The 26,068-nt window shown below is 39.8% G+C and overlaps 1 protein-coding gene across 18 annotated transcripts in view; it reads right to left on the reverse strand.

Annotated features, from left to right (window-relative positions):
• The window catches only part of ENAH (enabled homolog (Drosophila)), a 169,576-nt gene that overhangs the window by 48,532 nt on the left and 94,976 nt on the right, over positions 1-26,068 (reverse strand). For 5 of the 18 annotated variants that reach the window (XM_021064408.1, XM_021064405.1, XM_021064390.1 and 2 more), the window contains exons 4-6: positions 8,244-8,300; positions 3,947-3,958; positions 3,452-3,536 (exon numbers count right to left, since the gene is read on the reverse strand). In XM_021064408.1, coding sequence (XP_020920067.1) covers positions 3,452-3,536; positions 3,947-3,958; positions 8,244-8,300 — 154 coding nt within the window. Of the gene's footprint in view, positions 1-3,451; positions 3,537-3,946; positions 3,959-8,243; positions 8,301-9,923; positions 13,637-26,068 lie in introns of those variants that run through there. The other 13 variants (XM_021064410.1, XM_021064394.1, XM_021064409.1 and 10 more) reach the window with 7 other exon arrangements.

Below are 26,068 nucleotides of genomic sequence, written 5' to 3' on the forward strand. Positions count from 1 at the left end.
TCACCTCTGATTAGCGTGAGGCTTTCTGGCTGCCACTCTCCACCCTGATGTATCGTAAGCGCTTGGAACAAAGCACTTAGCACAGAACATGACTGGACTGAAGAGCAGAGGCATCCAGAATCCAGAACACATACTAAGAAGGGCTGAAGCAGAAACGAGAAAAAGAATCTGGGAGAGAGCTAACTTGAGACCGGCAGTTACAGAGAACAGGAATGGGCGATGCACCACTACTCAGGCGGATGGATAAATACACACTGTCTGAAAAGAATGTACCAGCCATCCATCTGCTCCCTGACCTCCGCTCAATGGGTGGAGCACTGTTCTCTTCATAAAATGAACAAGCTGCCTCTTGGTAGAGCCCTGTGGGGCTGAGGCCTGTCTACGCTCCACTCTTGTGCCCCAAAGGAGAGCCGGTCGGTCTGTCTGCTCAGCTACTTGCAGAGACCTACCAGCAGCCCTCCGTCAGGGAAGAATGCTGGCCCTGAACACCCAAACCCCTTGGTGGAGAGGAACCCAGGCCAGGTACTGACACTATTCAGACGAATTCTTTTTTTCAGAAATAAAGAGATCACTAAAGGCTACCAGATATTTGAGTAAACCCAATAAGGCAAACGCCACCACTCTAGAGAAAGGAGATAATTCAAGCAAAGAAAGCAAGACAAGAGAGACTTGGGAGGAGTTCCTGTCGTGGCTCAGCGGTCATGAACCTGACTAGAATCCACGAGGATGCAGGTTTGATCCCGTTCAGTGGGTCAAGGACCCAGCATTGCCATGAGCTGTGGTGTAGGTCACAGATGTGGCTTGGATCTGGCGTTGCTGTGGCTGTGGTATAGGCCAGTAGTTGCAGCATCAATTCAACCCCTAGCCTGGGAACTTCCATATGTGGCCCTAAAAGGAAAAAAGAAAAAAAAAAAAAAAAAAAAAAAGCAAAAAAACAAAATAAAACAACAACAACAAACAAAAAAAACAAGAGAGAGACTTAAGATACAATCATGATTTCAGAACAGGCTTTTGAAATTTTTTTTGTTTTGGCCGTGCCCACAGCATGAAGTTCCCAGACCAAGGACTGAACCCAAGCCACAGCAGTGACAATGCCGAATCCTTAACTGCTAGGCCACCAGGGAATCCTAGAACAGGCTGTATGGAAAAAGGAATAATTACCACCCCTCCCCCACAAAAAAAAGCTCCTGGAGAATAAGATTCGATTATACAGGATCTACTACCATGCTGTCTAATTAGGTTGCCATGAACCATGTGTACTCATTATGAGGCTGAACAGAAATGGGCTGTACGTGGAAAATACGTGAATTTGGAGGACAGCATGAAAAAGAGAGTAAAATATCTTCCCAATTTTTATACTTCTTTCATGTTGAAATAATATTCTTGGATATAATGTGCTAAGTAAAATATGTTATCAACTTAATTTCACCTATTTCTTCTTAGTTTGCTAATACAGCTACTAGAAAAACTTTAAATACATAGCTTTTATTTCTACTGGATAGTTCTGGTTTAGAATATATGGCTAAAAATATCATCAAGAATACAGAACAAAGAAAGAGAGGTAGAATCTGACTAAAAGTATCCTAAGGAAATAACTCAGGAGGCCTAGCAACTGACCAGCAGGAGCTCCCCAAAAAGAGATCAGAGGGAACAGAGAGAAGGAAATGGTCCAAGAAATAAAAGTTTCAGAGTTCTAGATAAGTCTCCAAGTGGAAATGGTCCGTCCACTAAGTATCAAGCTTCGCACACGAGGGCGGGGACCCAAACAAAAATATATCTAGTCATCTTTGTGAAAACTCAGACTACCATGGTTAACAAGAAGGTTTACAAGAACTCTAGGAAGGGGGAAAAAGATCACCTACTCACATAAAGACAAAGATTTAAGGACAGTTACAGAAAGAGTGCGAATGTATAAACCTTGACCATAAAATGACCACCAAAACCAAGCGGCAGAATGGAAGAAGAGGGGCAGAAGATGCACAGATCTCCTGCATCCCTCTTCCCTGGTGAGGAGTTAAGAGACCGTCTAACACTAAGACACAGCTTCAACTTGAAAGAGAAACCAACAGAAGAACTAAAAATAATAACTACTTATAACTGGCAGAGGAAGAGAAGACGCCTCCATTTTTCATAATGCAGAGTCAAGAGCTGCAATCTACAATGTGACCAGAGATAGAAATGTAAACATATTATATATGACTATGGAGGAATTCATCCAAAGTACTAAAAGGAGAAAAGGGTTAGAAGTGATTAAGTCTGGTGATTAACATGAGGGAAGGCACAGCCGTGCAGCTGCCCCCATTTCGGGCTCTCTTGTACATTTTAAAGCTTTCAATGTGGAAATGCAATGATTATATCCTTTAAGCTTTCCTTATTTATACAGTTTTACTTGTTATCTGTTTACAGCATCACTCTAAAGAGCAGACAGAGTTTCACTAAATTTGGTGGCTATTTCTGAAGCGATCTAACTGAATGTATAGGCTGTGGCAAAAACGAAGTTTATTTTGGAAGTTCCTGGAGGGCGTTCCTCAAGAATTAAGCAAAGCAGCTGACACAGAACCTTAGCAAGAGATCCCTTTGCCCATCTGGCAGGGAAACGTGACACTTATATTAAGACAATGTAAAGAATATGAAGGATGTTTCAAATGTGAGAACCAAATCAAAGATGACAAGAAAAAAGGCTGGCTTGCCATGGAGCAAATGTCTCCTAATTGAAAAATTCCATCTATGAAATGGTAACAAAACAGGGGTGACCTACTAGGGATAAAAAGCACCACTGACATCTATCTCTAAGATGTTTTCATGTGTTTCAAATGGGACACTTGGTTAGACAGGTGTCAATTGTAGTTACTGAATGTGCTTGAATTTTATAAAACTATTTTGTTACAAAGTAACTTATAATGTAGAGACTGTTAATTTAGAAAAAATCATCCATAAATGAGTCTGCATTGTAATTCCAAATGTATCTCTAAGCTGTGCTGAGATAATGAAGGTTACTGATTTCATTCAAGCAGCAGTTTAATCATAAACAGAATGATTCTGTATGCCAATACTAAATCCTGTTTATTGCCTTATACAAACAGCTGACACGATTTCAACTTTCTAGTTACATTTGTCATGCAATAGCCATAATGATCACAGATTAATTTATAGCTGTTATAAAAATAAGACCTCTTCAAGTGCAAAGACATTCTGTGTACTGTTAAGTATATTTAAAATATTTCAAATTTACATATGTGTGATTTTTTACCCAAAAAAAGTATGAAATTTTATAACATTTTTTGTCCAACCTATCAAATCTGCTTGCTTATTAACAATGATTCAAACTTAACAATAAAAGTGCAGACTTTCAAATGGCTGATGAGACATAAGCTACTTTCAATATCAGACGTTAAAAGACTGGTCTTCTGCACTAGAAAGAAAAGGTGTAAACAGTAACTTGTCAATTTACCTTCTCTGAATTTCCAATTCTTCTTGTGATGGGCCATTCTGAACTTGGGCGGGTAGTTGTGAATTCTGCCTAGGCAATGTCGGCCCTAAAATGGGAGGGAAACATTAGAGATGAACATTATCTTTATACCGAGCTGGACAGAGGAGATAAAATCATGAGAATAACATAAAACCATCACATATTTACAAATGTATCTTCTTTTTGTTTAGCAAAATAAAATATAAGCTTTCTATAACACACAGCAAATGAAAGACTGCAACATAATACTGTCATTATCTCCAGAAGGCTTACTTGAAACAAATGGAAAACATCAACAATAAGGGAAAAATAAACATTTATATATGAAGAGCTTTGAGTAAAACAAGTGTTCAATGAGCATCTGAAGAGGCACCTAAGCTTGACATTTTCTAAGACAATGAGACATTCTCTTTGGGATACTTATTCATGAAGTGGAGAGGGAGAACTTAAATGAAAAATCAGAATTCAAAAACTCACCTAAATAGAACACTGGAAATGAAAAACAGGAGAGAGAGAGCATGAGAACCTTATTACTAGACTGATGCATGCTAATGCATTTATCAAATTTGCCCACTTTAAGTTGCCACTCTTATTTAATGGCCTGGCATTTCCAGCACTGGTGAAAGCAAACATCTGCTAAACCTCCACATATAATCAACCTACTTATCTGAATTTTTAATGTATCAGAGGTTTTCATAATAACTTTTCATATGGGGTTAAAAACAAACAAACAAACAAACAAACCAAAAAAACCCTGCATTCAAACTACCACGGTTCTGTCACGAGATGCTAATGACCACCCACTCCCACATATCGTATGACATGCAGGCCCATTTTTAGCATCTCATAAAGAAGGCACTAAATTATGGGACATTTTAATGTCACTGGATAGAAAAATTATGTGTCATGACATAAGGTAAATAAAATACTGGACCTCATATACAATGCCTATGGTTACAATACAACCGCCTTCATATCTAATCCAGTAAACAAGAGAATACAAAAACAGTAGTTATCTTCCACTCTGAGTAAAGCCATGCTGTACATAATGGTGAATTCTAGTGTGCCAGCATAGGCTCCTAGCAGATATTCTGAAAGTGTTTTGTAGACCACTAGCATAAAAAAGTTAGTATATAAATGCTTTCATGTGCCAAAGGAACTTCTCATAATCTATGAGTTAAGAGCACAAAGTATTTTACACTAGTGGAGTAGACTTCACAAAGAGGATAAGGTTCGTTAGAATAAAATACAGTACTTGCATATCCCAAGTGTAGAAAAACAAATAATTTGATCTCAACTTACCTACTAATTTTTCCCCTCATCTCTATACACATGTTTTTAGATTAATCATTTAATTTGTCCTCTAAAGACAAATTAGATGACAACTGCAGTGATATTTCATGAGATTTCCTAAGATACTGCTATTTTAAGAGCCACATAAAGGAAATATAAAAATATGTTAATCCCATGTAATCAGCAACAACAGCAAAAAAAAAAAAATTTAAAAAGCTTTCCAAATTAAAAAATGCACTTAAAATGTTTGCCTGAGTGAAAATATATAACTTGTCTAAAACTGACTGGAATTTGTTGCTTCTTTCGGAAATTAACATAATGATATTAAAACCAGACTGTCATCTTAAAGTCATGAACTTGACTTACTTCTTCTGGCAGAAAGAGGGGGACCTACAAGGTGGGACCTATGTCTGAGAAAATAATAAACTATCCAGGGGAGGTATTCTCCAAAGTTACTTTATCCAAAAACATTAAATGTGAGCATTTAGCATGAGCAACTCACAAGACCATCAATGCTTAACTATTTTTAAAAATAGTATTTGTGTATTTAAGTTAAAACCTCATGCTGCTCAAATAATTTAAAAAATCATACTAACTCACATCTACAGCAAGTATTATAACACAACAATAATATTAACAGATTGAATTCACCAATTAAAATCAGTCAATGTAAGTTTTAACTCAAATACATATGTTCAAGAGAAAGACATCAAAATTCAAACTCAATCCTACTGATTTTATTTAAAGGGTTTTTTTTGTAAAATAACCAAAATTTGATATAACTCACGAAAAATGTGAATGAGAGAAAAGTCTCTTAGTAATTTATAAAAACTATAAATTTGAATTTTTTACATTCAAAGTTTACTCATACTCAGCACATTTGTTTTAAAAGGGGATTTTTAAAAATGTGGGTAATATTTTCTGGATGATATTATTAATTATGAAAATAATTTACTGTAAGGAAGATCCTTGTAAAAACAGGAAAACCCAAGAACTGGAAAACTCCGAAAATTCTTTTCTTTTCAACATGGTTTAGGGTGATAATGACCTACTTGTCTCTGAGTACACCTTCTTTAAATGGGGTCCAGAAGAGATGCTTTCCCCTTGGCATTTTCTCATATCCATATTTAATCGGGTTATTTTGTTTCTTCGCCATCAATATTGTCAACTCACAATGCACAAATTCATGTGCATTTCAAAAATAATACAGGTATACTGTGAGCATTAAATAAGAGTTCTAAATATTATGAACTTCAGCTACACAATTACATTCTTCCTTCTTGTCAAACATTCTGTTGGGTTACATACAATTGGTAAATTATACCAAAGTACCACACACAAGATGAAGCGGCAATTAAGATTAGGCAAGGCTGTCGCTGCCACTGTATTTCGTGGAATACAACTATTAGTTACTTCACATGGGTCATATGCCTACATGAGAAGGCAAAAAAAGGTATTTTCCTAACCAGTGGGCAAGGAACAATATTTTATGAGCATCACAGGATGGTTAACAGTTGGTCTGGGGTTTAAAAGGAGAAGAGACAACTGAAGCTTTTTTGTTCCTGTTGTCATATCATAAGGAACAGGAGCAGTATGAGGGTTAGTTTTCTGTTTTATCACCATAGCCAAAGACAATGGTTGGTTTTAATTTGTCCTGGCGGGAATTTATATAGCAAAGCATGTACGTTACTGTTTCTAATATAGAAAATGTGTCCATGTCACGGATATGATAGCTTATAAATGATGGTAATCAGAACAGACTGTCTCTCTAAACCAGGAATGAATGGCATTTCAATCTTGACCTCAATACTGAATTTTGGCTAACGCACATTTCACTCATTGTCACATTTTAATTTTCACAGATCTAGTTTCACACTTAGCCACAGACTATTTAAAAACACAGGACTAAAAGACAAAAAGGTGTTATTATACACAATACAATCAAGATTAACCTTAGCAATGTGGTAATTATATTGTTTTGTACACAGTTAAATCAATTAAAGGTAATAATGGGGGATCGGCTTTTTAACACATTATTTTCAATAAAAAAAAATTCACCTTAATGAAGGCTGAATCAATCTTTTCTCTGCAATTGGGTAAATTCTATTATTTTGCATGTGGACCTCCACATTAGAGAGCAAAGTATAGACATCAAGCTGGTTTTCAAAAAGAGGTCAAAAAGTGCTAAGAACAAACACAAACACAAGCAATCCCTCATGGCTAGTTCAAAAGATGGCCTGGAAGAGCCCCCAGGAGGAGGCAGTAAAATCAGTTATAAAAGTCACTAATTAACACTTTAAATCTGCAATGATTAACTGAGGACTCTGAGAAGGATTGGGGAGTTTATAAAGAGCCGCACAACAGGCTCAGGCTGCAACTGTCACCTGGAGTGACTGTAAAATAAAACCTCAGGTGATCAGGCAAGGCATCAGAATTTTCATTTTTTGGAAAAGTGTAACACGTGCTTCTTTGCCTAAACCAGCAAGCATATAAACCTTAACACAATTCTCTTTGAAGGTAAAGAAACAATATTAGTAATACTGAATAATCACATCAAAAACTCTTGAGTCACGTGGATAAAGTACATGTACACAGCTGAAGTGTTTATAAAAAATTTTAGTAGTATATATATTTATTTATATCATTTTATTTCTTATAAAATAATCTGGCCAGTCAAGACATACAGTACTCAAAAAAACAAAAAGGCTCTAAAGATTTAAACTTTTTGAACTTGGGTTTTCAAACAGAAAGTTTTAGAGTCAAATGAGAATAAAGAGAGTTCAGGTGTGTGTGTCTGAGCATGTGTGTCCATGTGCAGATATGTAAGGATATGAATATATCTAATTAACTGTAGTGTGGAATGGCTAAGTGACATAACAGGTTTGTCCATGCAGACAACACACATATGTGCACACGTGTGTATGAGAGTGAAAGTGAAAGAAAACACTCTTGAAGCCCAAATTCACTGCTAAGCCACAGATGTCTAACTTAATGAGCAAAGGATCAGAAATGAACCTATTACAGTTAAGCAACTGCTTACATCTGCCTCACAAAATGTACACTTAAGGATTAACTCAAGTTAGGCAAACGCTCCCTTCCAATAAATCACATTGACATTCCCCAAATCATAGTAAGAGGTCTACACCCTTTTCCCTTAAATTCTAATCTGAAAGACTTCTCGAACAAAAGGGTTAAAAACAAAAAACGAACAAACCCCCTCCCCCCTGCCCGCTCGTGTTGGAAGAAGTGAGCAAGACTTAGTTGTAAGATCCTGATTCTGACTAAATCCTAAGAAGCCAACTCAAAAGCTGACCAAACCACCTACACGAACCACAACAAATATCACAACATAAAACAGGAGCTTGCTGTATATCCCAAATGCCACAAACCAGACCATGGCCTAAGGAAACAAAAGTTATGGAAATGTGCAAGTAGTATGGACCACAGCTTGAAAAAGTAATGGAAACATAATGTTGCTTACCACAGAAAATACATCGCAAATTAGTGCTCTCCTGCGTAGCAGTAACCTTGCTCTGGGCTGCAACAGACACCTTGGTGTTAGAAGCTTCAAAGGACAATGGGGCCATCTGAAGAACTTCACACAAACTAAAAGGTGCTTGGAAAGGTTCAAAACGTATTACACATACGTCCTAGCTAGATCCTTGTACTGGACACTCTGCAATTTAGTAAAAACGTATCCTCTTTAACATAAACTTAAAGAAATGAAGGTGTTATCTTATTAGTGGAGATACCCTATAAGAAGCCACAGATCAAGTGACACACTTAAAGGCTTATTTCCTGAGTTATACAATCAGAGGAGGCAATTGATTTGCGTTGCACAATTATATTTTTAAAAGTAGATGGATCTGAGGCATAGGAAGTCAAGATCTACAGCCATTAGAGTGAATTTCATGACATCTACCCCCTTTTTAGTATTGCTAATTTAAAAGAATTTGCAGCTGAAAAAAATTTAGGGAAAATGCTTAAGATCAGCTTAACAGGAGATGAACTTGTTTCTACTGGTTGAAAAATACCAAAGCCATTTTCAACCGCCTCCAGCAATTAAAGTGATGTAAATATGAATATCTTCATTTTTCACTTTGAAAAACATCAAAATCATTGTCTTATCAAGCCACATTTTTATTTTCCTTTCTTCTCCAGTATGTATATATGTATACATATTTGATAAAATATCTTATTAAAAAATGTGTGGCCACATCAAAAAGCAATTTAATATTTAGGCTATCTACACTAAAATTTACCCTTAGGTATTAACGAGGTAAATTCTCTATAAGTGAAAAAATATAATGAGAAGGTGATAATTTACGAAAAGGGGAAAAAGTCTTCTAATAAAATCAAGGTGACACTCAAAACTGGTTTGGGATAAACAAAATCAATTTTTTTTTCAGTCTTATATTAGTGACATTCAGAACTTTACATCAATACTTTTCTATAAAATGCTAAAGAAATTCTTTTCAGCATAGGAAAGATTTTTGTCTTTCCGTTAGTATTAATCATGAAACAATGAACAAATTAAAAAATCTTGACTTAAGAAAGACTACATAAAGGCAAACAAGACAGCATTTTAGATTTCCTCTAATACTATATTCTTTCAATAATACAATGTAAACTAAAAAAGTTGGCATAGAATCAGAACCAAACCAATTTATATTTAAAGACTGCACATCTGAAAATGGTAATAAATCTTAAATCATCAAGATAATTTCCGATCATTTTTAGAAATCAGATTTAATATAATCCAATTGTTTAAATCTTGCTTTAAGAACATTAATACAGCAGATATTTTCGAACACAAAATAAAGATTGATGAATGTCACCTTTGCTAAGTATTTCAACCCATCCGATCAATTATTAAAGTCACATGCACAATATTTACAGTAATGACATAAAAAAGACATAAATATAAAATGTCTACTGGCCTAATCAGGTCATGCCAAAGATGATAAACCACTTAGAAAATTTTCAGTAACTATATTTTAAGTTTAAACTTTTAAAAAATCTGTCTTACCGATGTTTGTAAAAGACTACTTCTATAAAGCCTTTATTAAATAAGCATGCCTAGTCTCCAGGATTTATCCTTCAGTTTCTTTAATTTATATTTAAGGGAGGGAAAAACATAAGGAAAATATTAAAAACTTACAAGAAAAACCTGAGAAATTATCTCCTCTCTGACAGCAAAGAAACTGCCACGTTCCATTACCAATCATTTTGGCCAAAAGTCATCCGACATTTGTCAGAATGCAGGTAAAACATTATTACCGCAGAAAACAAAGCATTTTCAGCCAGAAACTCTCAATCTTGTCACAATTTAAACTATTATGCAACATTTTTGCACTTGGTATCTTTAAAACATCTTCTTTCTACTGACTTTAACTTCATACCATCGTGTAAAATACTGACCTAAGGTTGCTTGAATTCTACTGCAGTTTGCATTTCCCGAAGATACTAAATTATTCATTCCATCATATGCATAAGGATAAGAGCACTTCCGGCTTAACACTGATGCCCTTAACTCTTTCCTCACTCAGTCAAGGGAGGAGGGTGGCATATGGGAAAAGAATGTTCAGGGTTCAGATTGTGTAAATTCAGGGGGGAGAAAAAGGGTGCTTTAAGTTTGCACACTAAAATAGCCTTAGGGTGAGAGAAATAAGGACGCGGCCCTAAAGGAAAGCATGAACTGAGGAGGTTAAGGTATATCAAAAAAGGAAACTTTAATACCTATCTTAGACTTCTAGAAGAGAAAAACGGCCACCTTTACGAGTTACTCGGACATAAAGTGGTCTTGCCGTGCTGTTCATTTATTCCTAATGTAGTTTGTAAACCAACTGTCCCTCAGGCTTCCCCCTGCCTTTTAACCAACATGGTTAGGTGTCTCATACAAGCAGGGAAACAGAACCCCTGGGTGAGACACCAGCAAAGGAAAATGACAAGCTGACCTCTGTCAGCACTACTGAACTTTACTGCTGTATGTAACGACTACAGCCGACCCGATGCTCCGACTTTCAACACTAGAGGTTGCCACTATCGGGCAGTTACTCCCAAGGCAATTGGTAACAAGGATACAACTTATCTCAGCATTTTTCCTGAGTAAATGCAGTTTGCTTAAATGCAGATCTGGTTTCATCGGATCTGTCCTCTCTGGAAAGCTGGTGTGTGGAGTGGGCACAGCATGGGCACCCAAATTAGCGGTGCTACTTTGGACCACACCACTCGGGCCCTCAGGCATCGCCTCCACGATGGCCAGGTTCTACTGTAGACATTTTTTCAGAGAGAATGAAAGCGGCTGTGTCTGTTCTAAAGTATCTAGACCAGAATGAAGGAAGACACAGCAGCAGTATGGTTGTTCAAAACAGGTACCACGGGAATAAATGGGTACAGCCACCATGGAAAACAACACAGAGATTCCTCAAAAAATTAAAAAAGAGAACCACCGTACGACCCAGCAATCCCACGTCTGGGTGTATACCCAAGGGAAATGAAAACAGGATATCAAAGATACACCCGTGCTCCCATGCTCAGTGCAGCATTGGTCACGAGAGCCAACGGATAGATGGATAAAGATATTACTCAACCACAGGAAAAAGGAAATCCTGCTATAAGCAATACTATGGATGGACCTTGAGGGCATCATGCTAAATGGAGGAAGCCGGACCGAGAAAAGACGAAGGCTGCATGCAGTCACCTGAATGTGGAATCTAAAAATGCCAAACTCATAGAAACTCAAAGTAGAAAAGGGGGATGCAAGCAGCTAGAGGGGTAGGTGAAATAGGCTGGTAAAAGGATACCCATTTTCAACTTTAAGATGATAAAGATGGAGTATTTAATGTAAAACATAACTGATGACACTGCACTGTATAACTGAAGTTTGCTAAGAGAGTAGAACTTAAATGTTCTTACCAAAACCAACCAACCAAAAAAGATAAATGTGTAATGGATGTGTTCATCAGATGGAAGAAACCCTTTCATGATGTGTACGTTTATCAAATCATCGTGACGTACACTTTAAATATCTTACAATTTTATCTGTCAATTATACCTCAATAAAACCAGGAGGAAAAAAGGGCACCATATTTGCAGGGCACTGGGCTAAAAGACATGACAGGTACAGACAGTAAGTTTTATTCAGTGATGGTATTTTTAAAATGGCTCTTTAAAACATTTTCAAAAGAATTTCAAATTGTTTTAAAATTACCGTTTTTAATAAAGGAAAAATCTTTATATATCTAGGGAAATGAAGCATCATGCATCTATAGCCACACATGGAAAAAAAAAAAAAAACCATCATACAAAAATGCATTTTGTCCATTACTGAATCTTAGGCAAAACTGTTTGTATGACTGGGTTCCCCAGCCTCTCTTCATTCATTCTCCTCCAACTTAGGGCTTCAAATGCATTTTATTCCCTCCTAAGTGAGCATGAAAATGACTGCTAACAGCTGACAAATGGCTGATAATTTATTAGGCCTGACTGGCAACAGTGTCAGTACAGCATCTGTTTTGTAAGCCATTTGTTTTTCTTCTTTCTTTTTTTTTATTAAAGGCCACACCTGCGACATACGGAAGTTCCCGGGCTGGAGGTCAAATCGGAGATGCGGCTGCTGCTGGCCTATGTCACAGTCACAGCCACACCAAATCCCAGCCGCCTCTTCGACCTACACCACAGCTCACGGTAACACGGATCCTTAACCCACCACGAGGGGCCTGGGATCAAACCCAAGTTCTCATGGACACTAGATGAGTTGGTTTCCACTGAGCCACAATGGAAACTCCTAAGCCATTTATTTTTAGAGGTGGCATGAGTGACTGCTTCCAGCTGACAAAACTACACGAGTCAACCAGAAGTGGAGGGGTCTGCAGCTTTCCCATTTTGCCGTATCCTTTATGCTAACACTTCTAAAGGCAAGAAGCAACCTTGTCTCACATTCACGTCTCTACTCCTTCCTCCTGAGTCTTGATCCAGTCTTGTCCATCAAATCACCTTATCATCTCCATCTCCACCCCGCCAACAGCCTCGTGCATTGCTACGGCACCATTAAGTATATGCTCAGAAAAAACACCACTGCAGGTAGAATGCACAGTAACAAAACAGGATGAGCTTACTACTGGAGTATCTGTTACCTCTCTAACCAGTGCTGTTACCCATTCGGTTATGCAAAACTAATCTAGGGCCCTTCTCGTCTCTTCTTTCTATTACTATTTAACCCATTTCCAAGGTCTGTACATGCGATCTCCTCACCTCTCTCTCCAAACTAACTCCATAGTTGATCTCTTGCTTAGATCCACGATGTCTTGGTTTTCAAAGCGGGACTCGTGTGCCCTAGAACGCTACACATACACTTAAGATGGGAAATTAAACAGTGGTACTTCTACTTCTGTGACTTTTTTTCTCATTTATCCTTTTTACACTTGTATTCTTCCATGTTTCAGAATGTATGCAATATGGCAACACCAGACATATAGATAACTACAAACACACATGCATTAGGAAATAAGATAAAAACTCCAGGGGCCACCAGTCTAGATTATTAAATACCATCACCTAATTAAGCTGTCCATTCTGATTTCCACATCTCTCCCCTTCCCCACAGTAGACAGGGATACTTAACTCAACCAAATCAAGGTATCTCTTAGTAAAATCTCTTCCGTAGCTTAATCTTAAGATAAATACCCAAATCCAGTGCTTTCTCCCCATGACGTGACTGTGATCTAATTCATCCAGTTCATACTGTGTGCCTCTACACTCCACGTGCATCAGTCTTTCTAACTGTCAAATGAGCTGGGAGTTCCCGTTGTGGCTCAGCGGTAATGAACCCAACCAATATCCATGAGGACACGGGTTCGATCCCTGGCCTCATTCAGTGGGTTAACAATTCCGGTGTTACCATGAGCTGTGGAAGGTCAAAGATGCGGCCTGGTTCCGGTGTTGCCGTGGCTGTAGCACAAGCCAGCAGCTGCAGCTCCAATTCGGCCCCTGGCCCAGGAAATTCCATATGCCGCAGGTGTGGGGCCTTAAAAAGAAAAAGAAATAAAAATAAGTAAAATTAGGTAATACCAAATTTTCTAAGAAATATGAAAAATCTGTCTGAAGACGAAGGCGAAGAGTTTTAGTAGAACACTAACATTAGGCAAAGTGGCCCAAACTTAGACAAGCAAGGAAGTACGAGACAGAAATGTGTGGCTGCCTAGAGCATCAAAGTTCAGGGAGAAATGACACAGGCACCCAACCCCACAGATAAGGTTCACGGGCAGCGGCAGGGGCCTGTTTGGGCACCTGGGGTGTGGAGCGTGGAGGTGGAGCCTGGCACGTGCCAGCTGCCTCTACATGAGCTGAATCCTGAGCCGCTGCAGCTGCCGACCCTCGACAACCTCTGACCAAGACCAGGATAAGGCCAAACAGGTCGGAGATATTTTCTGGAGAAAATTTTTATGAGCCCTATATTTGCCTCTGCTTGTGTTTAGAAAAGCACTACAATCCTTCGGGTGACATGTGCTGTTCGTGAACAGTAGTAACCCGTAAAACGTGCGCTGGGTGGCGTGTACCTCCCCCTCCACCAACATCACGGGTACACTGGCCTTTCCCTGTCTCCCCACAGCAGCTACTTCAAAGCTCCCCGAAATGCTGCCTCCAGGGCTGGAGTCCTCATTTTGCCCCAAATAAGACTTAGCTCTCAACTTTTAGGTTGTGTGATATTTTTTTAAATGGGCACATCCAGTGATATGGGGATGCCTCAGACCATTTTTAAGGAAGCTCAGGTAACTTCACTCCCTTATCCACATGTAAAGAGCTGAACCTCTTAACCAAGAAAACATGTTCATTTTAAAAGTATGATACAGAGATTTTCAAAGACCATCTCTGTTCTTTCCTACTTTTATAAGAGAAAAAGAATGAGAATCAAAAAAAGAGTTCCTGTTATGGCTCAATGGGTTAACAACCTGACACAGTGGATTAAGGATCCAGCATTGTTATGAGCTGTGGCGTAAGTCACAGGTGTGGCCTGGATCCCATGTTGCTGTGGCTGTGGTGTAGGCCGGCAGCTACAGCTCCGATTCAACCTCTAGCCTGGGAATCTCCACATGCCAGGCTGCGGCATTAAAAAGACAAAACAAAAACAAAAACAAAATCCCAGGCAAGTTCTTAGGTCATGACTCTTGAATACACATCCACTCAGGATGGTTCACGGAAAACCAAGCCGAAGTTAAACCAGGACAGCGCTCTCCTTCTCCACGGGAACCCTATTGCCCTGGCCCTTCTCCTTTTCTCTGCACAGTAATCCATGATTTCAGCAAAACAAGAAGCAACTTCTATCTAAAACAACACAGGGGAGTTCCCGTCGTGGCACAGTGGTTGGCGAATCTGACTAGGAGCCATGGGGTTGTGGGTTCGGTCCCTGCCCCTTGCTCAGTGGGTTGGCGATCCGGCGTTGCCGTGAGCTGTGGTGTGGGTTGCAGAGGCAGCTCGGATCCCGCGTTGCTGTGGCTCTGGCGTGGGCTGGTGGCTGCAGCTCCGATTCAACCCCTGGCCTGGGAACCTCCATATGCCGCGGGAGCTGCCCAGGAGATGGCAACAACAAAACAACAACAAAAAGACAAAAGACAAAAAAATAAATAAATAAATAAAACAACACAGGGCAGCTTACAAAGGACAAAGGTGTCCGTGTTCACTTTTTGAAATTCAGAAGTATGTAAAATTTTATTAAAAGAATAATTTCACTGAATACACAATTAAATGAACTGGGTTGGTTTACCTCACATGGGTTTTACGGATAGAATTAAATATAAATAATCAGTGTGGGTTGTGAGCAAGGACATAAAAATAAAATTTGTTCTACAACTAAACATTGTTAACTTTAGTCTCTGAAATTTACTGCATCCATAACAATATGTATCTTTATTTCACTACTCTTTAAAAACAAAATGTCTCACAATTTTGATTACTGGCTTAAATTTGGTATGCCAATTCAAATGTGAAAGTATTTTACTTAGATGAAACTATATTCAGACAGAAAAAAATGAAAAAAAGCCATCACTTATGCTGTCAAACTTAAATTAGGCATGCTATATTCCCATTCTTAAGAAGTCATAAATGTTACTCAACTTCTTTTTCTGGAAAACTGCATATAAAATATATTTTAAATGATATTCTTAATATTAAGTTCAACCTATAGGCCTATGTTATTTTACTTTCTTCATTAGACATTTTCCACGTAAAATCATAGTCTTTTACTTCTAATCCTCTAAAAATGAAATACAAAAGCAACTGCAACACATTTTTATTTAAAAACACAAAAGCAAGGGAGAGGAAAAAGAAAACCCTGAAACTGGTCGAGACTAAGATCTTTTCAATTTATTGTGTGACTGCTGAATCAAAAACTTTATATTAAGTATTAGAATCTATTAACTACTCTGTTCACTATTAGCTATTAGTGATAAACTTTACATTACCTATTGTGTCAGCTGTCTACCTCAATAGACTTCAAGATGCTCCAAAGTATAACATCACTGTCACGCTCAACTTCCTTCCCCAAACAGCAACCAGCACGGTGCCTGGCACACAGGAGGTAACTGATAAATCTGTTAACTGGAGCTTTCTACAAAATCAGTATAACTTAAACACTATATTATGTGTTGTATGTGCATCTAAATAATGCAAATGGGAGAGAAAAAAATATGAGAATGAATACATTTGCATATAATTATAGTGAAGAAGCAGGAGGTATAGACAAGACCAGAAATATTTAAACAAAAAAATCAGTGAAATAAAACTATCTTCAACTAAAAAAACAACCCTTAGGTGGATGGGTAAGTGGGGATTCCTATAAAGCCTAGTTCAGTATAATATAAAGAAAATCTCTAGCTGACATGTTTTTTTGTGTGTCTTTTGTCTTTTTAGGGCCGCACCCGTGGCATATGGAGGTTCCCAGGTTAGGAGTCCAATCAGAGCTACAGCTGCCAGCCTACACCACAGCTACAGCAATGTGGGATCCAAGCGAGTCTTTGACCTACACCACAGGCTCACGGCAACGCTGGATCCTTAACCCACTGAGCGAGGCCAGGGATCGAACCGCAGCCTCATGGTTCCTAGTCGCATTCATTTCCGCTGTGCCACGATGGGAACTCCTATAGCTGAGGTTTTTAATGGACTGTAAGGCTGGGATCCCACAAGCATCCCCCGCCCCCAAAAAAAAAATCTTTTTAAAATTGAGCAAGGAAGACACCTGGTCCTTGGGCAATTTCCAGTGTGAAGAGAAGTTATTTCCCCAAGCCCCATGACCAAAGAACCATCAGAAGGCTGAGCATGAGAGAAATGTTCAAGAGAAGGGTGACTCTAGAAAACAGGGAGGTGTCTTTAGAAAGGCCATCTGGCTCTGTCTTCTCCAGCAACAACCTTATGCTGAATTTGTTTTTAAATGAGTCAGGACTCCAGCAGGCGGCTGTTGTTCCTATTCACTATTCACAGGAAAATGAAACACACAGTAAATACCTGTGTAAAGTTTTAAATGACACTTGTTCAGCTTCAAATAAAAGGATAAATACCGGCAGAGAAGTAATTGCTGGACCAATTGATAATACAGAATATCAAAGAGTCCTGAGCGACTAGCGCTTGTCTGGAATATGATACCTGAAAATAAAACTGTACTGCCCAAACTGGGGCAAAAGCACCGACTTAAGAAGGAAAAGATACAATTCAAGCTGATTTCCCAAAATAGTACCCCTTTAGAGCACTAAATTAGTTATAGCTTCCTAAGAACAGAACTCTAGATACTCAAACATCTATACATGCAAGTAAATACTATAAATTACTATTACTGCATTAAATATACTCGATAGCTGTTTATATATCACATCTAAGGCTGGATTAATAAGACTGTAGGCTACATTAAAAAAATACATATTCTGGAGTTCCCCTCACGGCACAGCAGAAGCGAATCCAACTAGGAACCATGAGGCTGCAGGTTCTACCCCTGGCCTCGCTCAGTGGGTTAAGGATCCGGGATTGCCATGAGTCGTGTGGCAATTCGCAGACGTAGCTCAGATCTGGTGTTGCTGTGGCTATGGTGTAGGCCAGCAGCTTCAGCTCTGATTCAACCCCTAGGCTGGCAATTTCCATATGCTGCCCCCAAAATAAATGAACAAACAAATGAGAGAATGAAACAAGTATTTATTTATCTTTCGGCCTTCAGCATAAGGAGACACTAAATAATTTGATCTTTACCTGCTAAAGATCACTGTATTAGGATTATCACTAACTATGGTTCTGCCAAGTTTATTTATACAATCCTATCATTTTCAAGTGTTTCTGAAAACAGCAAGTCCCATTGTAGTAAAAGAAGGAACAGAAGGTACGAGGACCTGGAAGCAGGGGAGCGTGTCCAGTTAATGCAGAGTCCAGAGGGGCCAGCTCATGAAGGAACTCAGAGCAGTCTGTACTCTATCCTGAGGGCAATGGAAAGCTGCTGCAAGATTATCTGAACTGCACAACAGAGGTATACAAAACCCAGCCTACCTCCCAGTAACATAAGGTCACCCCCCAGTATCACCTGCAGAAGACACTAGAGACCTGGGAAGTAGCAGCACTCATCCTGTCAGTGTCTTCAAACTGGGGATGTGTGATTCCAAGGCTGAAGGAAAATGTTAAATCCATGGGAATCTTAAATGACCTTAAATCTGAACCAGAAAAAGTAATCCTTTGTGTATTATCACAGTAAAGATCAGGACACAACTTGCACAGGAAACTTCTTAGTAAAAATGTATTTCTTCCTACGTAAATGTCACTGTCATAGCCAAATATCCCTGAAAACTTCCAGAAAACACAAGTCATTTCTTTCTTCACATGAATCATCACAAAAACTGCAAGAAATAGCAGATCTACTCTACAGGAATTATTTTTGGTGTCTTTCCATGAGCAGGATGCTATTATACGCCTATTCTACTTCCTGATCAACACTCTGCACCATTCATAGTACTTATGACTTAGACTGTCCTGGAGATATTTCTGACCACGTCTCGACACAACAGCCTTATGGTCAGAATTTTTTTTTTTTTTTTTTTTTGTCTGCCATTTCTTGGGCCGCTTCCACGGCATATGGAGGTTCCCGGGCTAGGGGTCCAATTGGAGCTGTAACCACTGGCCTACACCAGAGCCACAGTAACACAGGATCCGAGCCATGTCTGCGACCTACACCACAGCTCACGGCAACGCCGGATCCTTAACCCACTGAGCAAGGCCAGGGATCGAACCCGCAACCTCATCGTTCTTAGTCGGATTCGTTAACCACTGAGCCACAAAAGGAACTCCAGAATTTTGAGTCACTGATTTCTGTTTCTGTCATATCATGCAACACAGTACCTTACTAGGAGTACAAATTAATTTTACTGTGACTTTTTCTCTTTTCGATTCCAAGACCATCTACCTCTCAGGAATTTTCAATGGATTAATAAAACACTGTCACACGACTCCTGACATAAAAAACCAAGTGTCAAAGATAACCACTTAATATCATCTTCAAAAGATTCATGAGAATTTTTCTGGCGTTCCTGTCGTGGCTCAGCGTTTAATGAATCTGACCAGCATCCATGAGGACGCAGTTCATCTGTTGGCCTTGCTTAGCTGGTAAGGATCCAGTGTTGCCGTGAGGTGTGGTGTACATCGCAGACACAGCTCGGAGCCCAGGTTGCTGTGGCTGTGGCATAGATTGGCAGCTACAGCTACAGCTCCGATTTGACCCCTAGCCTGGGAACCTCCATATGCCACTGGTGCAGCCCTAAAAAGGAAAAAAAAAAAAAAAAGGACTTTTCTATCTTGCCTAGATCATAAAAACAGGAATGCCCAATGTTAATTCTGAGGCACTAATGTGCACATGCGCTTGGCTGAATACAAACATGGACAACCCAGCGGCACACACCATCACTCACTGTCTGATGAAAGCATGTCCCAAAATAAGCTGTGCAATCCTAAAACTAATATAATATTGTAAATCAACTATACTTCAACTGGAAAAAAAATTAGGCTATAAAAATTGTGGAACAGGACTGGCTGCCACTGTGTGTAATCACTGTTCTCACCAGGGGCAAAGTAGCTCCTACAATTACTGTGTCCTATCATCAATGGACAGGACAGATTTCTATTCTATCGAAGTTTCTCCCTCCTGCATCCTTGTTTTCAGATGAAAAAAATCCCACAAAAAGTACCAGAATTGGATAGTTTAATACCCAGCAAATTCTTCACCAATTTATGAACAACCAATATGATGAAAATTCAGGAATACAAGTAATTGTACACATCTCCGCAGGAAAACATATCAATCACCACGGAATGGCCTCCTCAGCTCACTGCAGCACCATTAATTAAATTTCAAGCTTACTGTAAAAAGTCACCAGCTAGGACTTCCTGCTCTGGCGCAATGGCATTAGTGGCATCTTGGGAGTGTCGGCAAGCAGGTTCGATCCCCAGCCTGGCACAGTGGGTTAAAGGATCTGGCACTGCTGCAGGGGCGGCTCAGGTCGCAACTGCAGCTCTGATCTGATCCCTGGCCTGGGAGTTCCAGATGCAGTGGGGCAGCCAAAAAAGAAAAAGAAGTCACCAGCTAGACTGAAGAGACCAGCTGGACCTCTATCACATGATCCATTATAAGATGTACAACTGCCAGAGAAACAGAGAAAAAAGAATGAAAGACAGGAGTTCCCGTTGTGGCTCAGTGGTTAACGAATCCGACTGGGTGGCGGGTTTGATCCCTGGCCTTGCTCAGTGGGTTAAGGATCTGGCATTGCCATGAGCTGTGGTATAGGTCGCAGATGTGGCTTGGATCCCACGTTGCTGTGGCTGTGGTGAAGGTTGGAAGCTACAGCTCCAATTAGACCCTTAGCCTGGGAATCTCCATATGCCCCGAGTGCAGCCATAGAAAAGGCCAAAAAAAAAAAGAGTGATAGACAAACAGAATACAGCGTCTGTCTGACAACAAACTTCAGGCTAAAATAACTTTCTATATGATTATGAAATGCAGATTTATCCAAAAAAACCCTCCTTATCACTGAACAATTTTTATGTATTAGGTATGAAATAAGGCTACCGCATCTACATTTTCCCTTTCATTAGTAGCTGATAATGATGATGGCAGGAATTAGAATAATAATATTTGCCTATTTCTAGGAGTGGGAAAATCCCTCCCTCTCTTTTTGGCCCCACCCATGGCATACAGAAGTTCCCAGGCCAGGGATAGAATCTGGGCTGCAGCTGCTGGCCTACACCACAGGGGCAGCAATGCCGGATCCTTAACCCATTGCACCAGGCCAGGGATTGAACCCATACCACCAGAGACAATGCCAGGTTCTTAGCCTGCTGTGCCATGTCAGGGACTCCCAAAAACCAATTCTTAAATGCCTAGTCCCCCATGTAGTCATTGTTATGGGGAGGAGAGGAGATGAAAAACAGGAAAAGAAGGAATTACAATGCTAAAGAAGGAAAAGCTGGTCTTACATTAAAGAGAAAGAATCCTACGTTTAAGAGAAAAGAATATAAAATGATCCTCATCTACTGGGCAATCTTATCCAGTAGTTAAGATTTCTTTGCCAGGATGCCTAGAAAAGATAAAAAGACATTATGGAGATTCTGTTCTCAGTCAACAGCTCTCCCTGACCAGTTAGGGTAGCAGTTCTCAAAGGCTGTGGTCGTGGGAACCCCATCATACTCTTAAAAATGATTAAAGACCCTGAGGAGCTTCTGTTTATGTGGATTATATCACTATTTGCTGTGTTAATATATATATATATTTTTTTTGGTCTTTTTGCCATTTCTTGGGCCGCTCCCGCGGGATATGGAAATTCCCAGGCTAGGGGTCGAATCGGAGCTGTAGTCACCGGCCTACACCAGAGCCACAGCCATGCGGGATCCGAGCAGCGTCTGCAGCCTACACCACAGCTCATGGCAACGCCGGATCGTTAACCCACGAGCAAGGACAGGGACCGAACCCGCAACCTCATGGTTCCTAGTCGGATTTGTTAACCACTGCACCACGACAGAAACTCCTAAATATTTTTTTTTAGTTTTAATTTTTAGCAGTTCATTTTAAAAACAATTAAAAAGCTATTACATGTTAACGAAAACATTTTTATGAAGCAGGATTATTCTCCAAAACAAAAAATCAGTGATAAAAATGACTTAGTCTTGAGGTTCCCATTTTGGCTCAGCAGGTTAAGAACCTGCCGCCGTCTCCGTGAGGACGCAGGTCTGATCTCTGCCTCGCTCAGTGGGTTAAGGATCTGGCATTGCTGCTAACTTCAGTGTAGGTCGAAGATGTGGCTTGGATCCAGTGTTGGCGTGGTGTAGGCTGGCAGCTACAGCTTCAATTCCACCCCTAGCCCGGGAACTTCCATATGCCACAGGTGCAGCCATGAAAGACAAAAAAAGACCCAGTCTCCTATTTTTACAAATCTCGAGAATGTTGGCCAAGCAAAAAGGAGACAGCTGGATTATGTTTGCTTTTGCAGTTAGTATTGCTGTGTTATGTCATCTGGTTGAAGTGTAATGAAGTGAAGGGACTGCCTTACAGACGCTCCCCCCCCCCGCCCCCACTCCGAGAAGGTCAAGGAGAGGATCCTCCAGGGTCCTTGAACCACACTTTTTGAATCCCTGAGTCAGGGTTTTAAACTGAGACACTTGGGTTAGCCCGAAAGAAAAAAAGCACATGGCAACAGTCAAGTAGACTGTACTCCAGGCAGTAATCCCACTAATGATGAGGAGGCTTGTAAACTAAGAGGAGTAGCTGCAATTATTTATTAATGCAAACTTCCCTCCTAGTGACGAAGAATTAGAGAACCATTTCAAGTCTTAAATATACATAATGGAAGATCGTGCTATACTGAACAAATGAGAAGGCTCTGATATATTAGTAACTATCACTTGCATTAATCCACAGTCTTTTTCTGGTCCCAACTCCAGCCTAGAACTTCCAGTAGTTCTTGCGGGTGGCTGGAAAAATCAGAAAACAGAGGCACACAGGGAGACCAAGGGGGGGAACAGAAGAGAAGCAGCTTTCCAAGCATTTGGCCAATGCATCCATGGCAGATAAAAAAAAAAAAAAAAAAACCTATGCCTATGTATCTTCCTGGGGAAAACAGATCAGTCACTTGGTCATTCTGCACAAGCGCTTAATTCTCTTATGGAACCCTGACTGAGAAAGGCCGGGAGAGGCTGCAAGATATAACAGGTAGGATATAGGAACCCAAGGCCTGATTCCGTAGTTCTCAACATTTTCAACAGCTAGAAACCCTTTTATTATTTTAACTAATCCCCCTGGAGTGATACTTAGAGCTTCCCCTAAGAAACTGTACTTATCATTAAGCTTTGTTTTTTCTTAAGTAAGCAAAGATATGTAACTGGTCAGGTTCAATTCAGGTACTGAGACAGTTCAACTTTTCTTATCAGTATCTTGGCACGAGATCCAGAGATTTTTGAAAGTGTCAACAACAGTTTTTTTAGAACTTCTGAGTGGTTTTCGATAAGCCTAGAGTGCCTTCCATCTGGTAACCACCTGGAGACACCATCTCTCCCCTTCCTGACCTGTCCCTTGCATCTCACGGACACAGTGGAAAGAGGCTGAATCCTAAAACTGAATCTGGGCACAAATGCCACTTATGCCACTGTCTAGCTGGGGGCCATTGGGCTGGTCCACTGACCTTCTGGAAGCCCCATTCTCACCTCTAAAGCAGGGATAATGCCACCAACTTTGCAGTGTAGTTAAAAAGATTATCAGTAACGTATGTGCCCAATTAGTGGCATACATCCAGTACTTAATAAATAGATCGTTATTCCTGTCTCAGAATCGTTTTAACAACTACATGAGGACATGAGTAGACGCCCTAGAACAATACCTTCACAGGTACAGGCACTAAGTAAAGTTCATCACCTCCTCTTGGCTCTGCCCCTTGCCTCTTCAAGCTGTGTCATTTCGGGTCTCGTCTTTTTCCCTGATACCATCACAACAGTGCCCTAAATTGATCTCCATGCCTGTAACCACATGCTCACCAATCCATCACTTCTGTCCTAAAGTATAACTTTTTTTTTTTTTTTAGGGCCGCACCTGCAGCACATGGAAGTTCGAGGCTAAGGGTCGAATCGGAGCTGTAGCTACCAGTGTAAGTCGCAGCCACAGCAACATGTGATTCAAGCCATGTTTGCGACCTACCACAGCTTAAGGCAACGTCCAGAGAGGGCAGGGATCAAACCTGTGTCTTCATGGATACTAGTCAATTCGTTTCTGCTGAGCCACAACGGGAACGCCTATATTCTCATTTTCAATAGATATAAAAAGCAGCCTTAGGTGTTTTCTTCTTACAAAGGTTTGTTTAATCCTGTTCGGTAGAACAAGAGTAGGAGAATAATTTCAATGGATATGCATATGATTTTCCTTTTTTTAAGAAGTGGATTTTTAAAATTATTTCCTATTTCCAATGGCTTAAACCTTTTTCCAAAATGAAAAAGATTGTGTAACATTGCTTCCACGAATCTCCTTTATAAAATATACAAAATATAAAGGACTGACTTTATATTTTATATAATCCATAACTATTATCTGCAAAACTGCTGTAGATGTAATAGAGAAATAACAGAGAAAGCAGAAATATCAGTCTGGATAATGCATTTTTGAATGCACTTAATTTAAAACTGAGTCCATTTACATTAGACAAAGGAAACAGATAAACTGTAGCTTTTGGTATAAAAGAAAGAGCACTAATTCAACTCTTTTTCAAAGATGTTAGAACATGTGATTTGTGTTTTTAAAATTCCAAATATAACTCACTGTATTTAGCACCTCCTGTACTTTCCAGTATATTAGATAATTGCACACCAAGTTAAAAACAAAATAAAGGAAAACATTCCTGCCACCCAACCTTTTCATAAAAGAAATGGAAATATTAGATATGCACACAGAGCACCTTGGAAAGGTCAGTATGACTATCCCCAGAGAAAGCTGTTTTTTCTTAATTTAAAAAATTTGTTTGAGGAGTTAGAGGATTCTAGGGGCAGGAGAAAGAGGGAGAGAGAATTGCGTGATTTTTGATTTTGGCAAAAAAGACGAGTTAGTAATTTCCAAATCCTGCTCTAGGGACGCACGTGGGCGCCCCAGTGGTTCCAGGCCCCCAACTCCCACATTAATCAGAGAAGCTCCCAGGTTTTGGGTTTTTTTTCCGGGGGCGGGGGGGGGGGGGAGTCCTGTTTATACATGGATCATTTGTAAAAGACTGTTTGAACAAATGTGTTTCTATTTTTAAAAAGCCTGAAAATCAGTATGAATGATAGTAACATTAACCAATATTCAATGAATAATACTAACATTAACACCTAATTTAAAAAAAAACAGAAGTTCCCGTCGTGGTGCAGTGGTTAACGAATCCAACTAGGAACCATGAGGTTCTAGGTTCAGTCCCTGGCCTTGCTCAGTGGGTTAACGATCCGGCGTTGCCGTGAGCTGTGGTGTAGGTTGCAGATGTGGCTCGGATCCCACGTTGCTGTGGCTCTGGCATAGGCCAGAGGCTACAGCTCCGATTGGACCCCTAGCCTGGGAACCTCCATATGCCATGGGAGCGGCCCAAGAAATGGCAAAAAAAAAAACCCCAGAACTCAATATGTAAAAAAGGTTTTAAAAAGTAAAATATCACAAAGTAAAAAAGACTAAGAGCTGTACTTAATTTACCTTTATGAATTAGTTTCTTTTGCTTCTAATCAGAGATTAGTGGGATACATTGTTTGGTCAGGGAGGGGACATGCAAGTTAAGCTTTTCCAACTTGGTTTTGGCAGGAAAAGAACAGATGATTTTAGCAAGGAATAGGCTATGAACCCAAAGCAAACCGCTATGGAAGGGAACATACGTTCACGATCAGAGGTAACGTTTTTGGGTATATTTGTTTAGGTGGAGGGTGGGGGCTCACTAAATGACACTGAGTGGGTACAAACCTACCCTACTTTTCAGATCTTTAGAAAAGATTATAGCTTTCCCAAGGACACTTCTGATCCACAGTATCTCAATCCTCATATGCCTCCACTTCCAAGCCAATAGATGGCATCAAAAAAATCGGAGATTAGTGTTTAATTTATGAAAATAGCCATTTTCCAAATAAATCAGACTATAAAGAACTTCAACCATTTTATATGCTTTGTCTTTGATGAAAAAGCTACAGAACCAAAAGCTTCTTTGCCAATGACTGGGGACACGATGCAAGGAGACGGCTGGGAGGGACCAACTGCTTCCACTAATCTCTCTCTTTCCCCAGCCCATGGCAGGTATAGGC

The sequence above is a fragment of the Sus scrofa genome, chromosome 10 (genome assembly GCF_000003025.6).
Source record: "Sus scrofa isolate TJ Tabasco breed Duroc chromosome 10, Sscrofa11.1, whole genome shotgun sequence".
In the NCBI taxonomy this organism is placed as follows: domain Eukaryota; kingdom Metazoa; phylum Chordata; class Mammalia; order Artiodactyla; family Suidae; genus Sus; species Sus scrofa.